The 5,177-nt window shown below is 39.9% G+C and overlaps 1 protein-coding gene across 1 annotated transcript; it reads left to right on the forward strand.

The window, feature by feature from the left end:
* The first annotated feature begins 1,887 nt into the window (after positions 1-1,887).
* Positions 1,888-4,727, forward strand: LOC139419428 (muscle segment homeobox 2b). The gene is made up of 2 exons (XM_071169377.1): positions 1,888-2,245; positions 4,280-4,727. The coding sequence occupies exons 1-2, from the start codon at positions 1,888-1,890 to the stop codon at positions 4,705-4,707; spliced, it is 786 nt and encodes a 261-aa protein (XP_071025478.1). The 3' UTR covers positions 4,708-4,727.
* The last annotated feature ends 450 nt before the right edge of the window (positions 4,728-5,177 follow it).

Here is a 5,177-nt window from a genome sequence, read left to right on the forward strand (position 1 = left end):
TTCATCTGCCCGCTCACTGGCGCCTTCGCAAACCTCAGATTGTCTGTGAAATCACCCCGTTTAATAACGCACAGCCTCATGGGAATGGCGCTCTCGCTCAGTCTCAGCCCTGTAGGCCCCCAGCGCATGCACACACACACGCACCCGCACACATGCACAAACGCACATACACACGCACTCACACACACACACACACACACACACACACACACACACACACACACACACACACACACACACACACACACACACACACACACACACACACACACACACACACACACACACACACCTCTTACCAGTCAAGTCCTTGTGATTATCAAATAGTGGCTGTTTATTTCTTGTGCCAGTAGTACCATTTGTAAAGGTCTTTATTGAGGAAATGTAATATTACTACATGATAGAACTAATAGTTACTTCTAGTCGTGTATTTCTGGAAACAAATGTTTTGAGCAGCACATTAACTTATTTGGCATTTGGAATCTGGGCTTTGAATCTTGAAAACATAACCAATGTGACTGAAAAAAATATTTTAGCAAAGAGAAAATGATGTATAGACCTACAGTTTTCTCATACCGTAAGTGCAACTGTTGAACTGTAGGTATGTAAGTCCTCTCCATTTCAACACAGCCTACTGACAGAATAATGTTGTAGAAATCAATCAGATGAATAACAGTAAATGGATGTTTGATTAACACGTATGTATTAATTAACACTCGGGATAAACAGATGTGGGTAGAATATGTTGCATCATTTGTTTAAGTAAACTACCACGTTCATCTACCTGGATTTGGTCTGTTTTTAATAAAGACACAAAATCCGCATTTGCAATTAAAAAAAGTATTTTGTCAGTCTCAATAATGTGCTGAAATAACAAAGCAGGTAGAATCGAGACTGCCACAACAACTTTTCCCCAAAACAAATGAGATGTGATAGTAGGCTATTCACACTATTTTAAAGGTCATGAAAATGTTGAATCACAATTAGAATCAGAATAAATATCTGTACCAGTATGCTACAGACTGCTATATCGCTCCAGTATCAGTATGCTACAGACTGCTATATCGGTCCAGTACCAGTATGCTACAGACTGCTATATCGCTCTAGTACCAGTATGCTACAGACTGCTATATTGGTCCAGGACCAGTATGCTACAGACTGCTATATCGCTCCAGTACCAGTATGCTACAGACTGCTATATCGCTCTAGTATCAGTATGCTACAGACTGCTATATCGCTCCAGTATCAGTATGCTACAGACTGCTATATCGCTCCAGTATCAGTATGCTACAGACTGCTATATCGGTCCAGTATCAGTATGCTACAGACTGCTATATCGCTCCAGTATTACAGCACTAGTAAAGGCCCAGTGTACTACTTTTTCTGCAGTACCTTCAGCACCCCTATTTCCAGCAGCTATGGGCACACTTAAATTAAGAGAGCATGATAAAAAATTGGGCTGCAGAGGAAGCACTTTCCCACCACATTTGTGTATCCTGGTTTGAGGCACCAACAACGTTTTACAATCAGGAAAAGTCACATCCTGAGAGAGATTGTTCATCTCTTTCATAATTGGGCGTAAATTACCCACAAGGGGCCTGTGTTTACACAATCTCTTGAGGTTAGGTTCGAAGTAATCCGTCACAGTACACCATGTGGTATAGCCTACTGGATATATTTTTGAACCCTTGTGTGAGAGACCAATCACTGGTAACAAGGGCCGCTCTTACATTTTGGCAGCGCTGCGATTGGCCCGAAAGTTCCACTGGCGCCACGTGATTATTTAACCTATCCCACACTTGACAGGTCGTGTCCCCATACTTTGAAGGCCACCTGTAGCTGAGACTGATAGTCTTGTCGTGTGCCATTGGTACATATTTCGGGGGAATGTCTGCCCATGTGAGTTTGAGGGATAGCAGTTCATCGGAGGAGGACAGCCGACCGGAGCTAGAGAGGACGATGGATGGCCTCAAAACTCAAGTGACAAGACACCATCATCCCTTCAGTGTGGAGGCTATAATGTCGAGTAGAAAGATTCACAGTGAGTTTACAAGCAAACCCGACAATGTCTCTGTGGTTACATTTTCAAAGACGCAGAACTCTCCGTACCTGTGCAGAGAGAGCTACAGCCCTCCCGCGGGAATCCGAAAGCACTTTATCCCACTGTCGCCTGTAAAGTCAGAGTCCTCCGAGCCGGATGATTGTGCTCCCTGGGTTATGAGCCCAAGATTCTCTGCACAAACGCGTAAGTCATTTTTGGAGAAAATCTGTTTTTTTTATGTAGACTAATCGGAACACATTTGGAAGGTGTACTTCTCCTCACTATTTCCCATAACCTATTATTTTATATTTAGGGATAAAAAGTACAGTACAATATCAAACAGTTTTATCTCAGTCTCTTCATTCAAATACTCAATAATGGACACTGACTGACAGTTGTGGCTGCTTTGTGTGATGTATTGTTGTCTCTACCTTCTTGCCCTTTGTGCTGTTGTCTGTGCCCAATAATGTTTGTACCATGTTTTGTGCTGCTACCATGTTGTGTTGCTACCATGTTGTTATGTTGTGTTGCTACCATGTTGTTATGTTGTGTTGCTACCATGCTGTGTTGTCATGTGTTGCTGCCTTGCTATGTTGTCGTCTTAGGTCTCTCTTTATGTAGTGTTGTGTTGTCTCTCTTGTCGTGATGTGTGTTTTGTCCTATATATATATATATATATATATTATTATAAAAAATTTTTTTATCCATCATTGTAAAAAATAAATTGTTCTTAATTAACTGACTTGCCTGGTTAAATAAAGGTTAAATAAAAAATATTGTAAAATACAAATCAATTAACGTATAATTTGTATGTGTGCTGCCTGTCTCGTAAAATCCTATTGTATGGCAGACAAATTCAATTTATTTAACAGGGTGTAAACTAAAACGATTTGTGCAAGTATTAACTTTGTCTTATTTACTTTGAATATATCAGAATGTTTGTGTAGAAAATCCTTACCATAAAGTAAGAGTCTTGATATTCAATCTATTAGACCAATATGTGACAAATAAGTATTAGGAAAATCATTTGGTTAGGCCTGGGTCTTTACAAAGTTATTTGAGTTAATAAAATGGCTTGTAAGTTATACTGCTACAACCTCATCTTTCATTTGAAAACAATATTCAACCTTTTCCATTGTTTATTTGGCATATTCAGATTTATTTCTATCTATCTTTTTGGAATATCAGGCAGGTCTTCAAACCCTTTAATTGAGTTTGTTCATGTGGTTTGTGTGTAATTGTCAGCATTGCTTTAAATTAATCAACAAATAATAGTCCTCCCCTCCCTTGACAGGAGTATGTGTATCCATTGCAATGTTTGACGTTTCCATTTAACAATGAACCACAACAAGCTTAGTAAGAAACAGTTGATTGGATCACATATTACATCACTCCAAAATCACTCTATTTTATGCAAAGAAAATGTTATATAGTCAATTCACTTGTACAGCACTTAGGGGAAAATTAGTATGCCAACGTTTCAATTTCAGTTTAAAATTGCTATCGGCCCAACCAATACCTTTGGGTACACACACAATCAGCTCATACTGTATCTCTAACATTGTTCATTGATCTATCAGGATGATGTGATAGTACTACATTAGGTGCATGTTTTCTATCAGGATGATGTGATAGTACTACATTAAGTACATGTTTTCTATCAGGATGATGTGATAGTACTACATTAAGTACATGTTTTCTATCAGGATGATGTGATAGTACTACATTAGGTGCATGTTTTCTATCAGGATGATGTGATAATACTACATTAGGTACATGTTTTCTATCAGGATGATGTGATAGTATTACATTAGGTACATGTTTTCTATCAGGATGATGTGATAATACTACATTAGGTACATGTTTTCTATCAGGATGATGTGATAATACTACATTAGGTACATGTTTTCTATCAGGATGATGTGATAGTACTACATTAAGTACATGTTTTCTATCAGGATGATGTGATAGTACTACATTAGGTGCATGTTTTCTATCAGGATGATGTGATAGTACTACATTAGGTACATGTTTTCTATCAGGATGATGTGATAATACTACATTAGGTACATGTTTTCTATCAGGATGATGTGATAGTACTACATTAGGTACATGTTTTCTATCAGGATCAGGACACAGTATTTACTTTGTCACTCAAGTAGCTTATCCATGTGTTAAACTAAATCAGCATTGGCTCTGAACCTCTATCTCCCTCTCTCTGTCTCTCTGTCTCTCCAGGGCAGGTAAGTCCTACCTGTCCGCTGCGGAAGCACAAGACCAACAGAAAGCCTCGTACTCCCTTCACCACCTCCCAGCTGCTGTCTCTGGAGCGTAAGTTCCGTCAGAAGCAGTACCTGTCTATTGCTGAGCGGGCCGAGTTCTCCAGCTTTCTGACCTTGACTGAGACCCAGGTCAAGATTTGGTTCCAGAACCGCCGGGCTAAGGCCAAGAGACTACAGGAGGCCGAGCTGGAGAAGCTCAAAATGGCTGCCAAACCCGCGCTGCACCCGGGCTTTACGTTACCCATGCCCCTGGGAGCACAGCTCCACACAGCCGTCTCCCTCTACGGACAGTCCTACCCCTACCACCGTCCCATGCTGCCCCTCTCTCCTATGGGGTTGTACGCTACACCTCTGGGATACAGCATGTATCATCTATCAGGATGATGGATAGGAATATACGCCTCTGCTCGCTGGACTATTCTGTTCATATTAGTCTTTAACACGTGGATTCTTTTTTTAAATACTATCTTTTTCTCCTTGCTATGAAACAACACTGAATTGTAGTTTTTTTTTTACACCTGAAGATACAGCGCCTCAATCACGAAAGAGCCTTAAAGACTTAAATTAATTGTTTTCTGGTGTCTTGTTTTTCTTCTGCTGATTTGGATATCAAGGCCAAATGAACTAGTGGTTCTGTTTTACGTGATGTAATATATTCCAATGCAAATGTTTATCCAATTGCCTCTGATAATGACAACATGTGGTTCAATTACTTCCATTCCACTTGTCATCTAGCTAGCATAGAAGATTCAACTAAGGCCCATAATTCTGTTTGGTCCCGGGTGGATCCAAACTTCAGGACTGTCTCATTTTACCTCTACTTCATGACAGATGACAAGTTTGATTTCTGACTG

This window comes from Oncorhynchus clarkii, chromosome 10 (genome assembly GCF_045791955.1).
Source record: "Oncorhynchus clarkii lewisi isolate Uvic-CL-2024 chromosome 10, UVic_Ocla_1.0, whole genome shotgun sequence".
NCBI classification, from domain to species: Eukaryota; Metazoa; Chordata; class Actinopteri; order Salmoniformes; family Salmonidae; genus Oncorhynchus; species Oncorhynchus clarkii.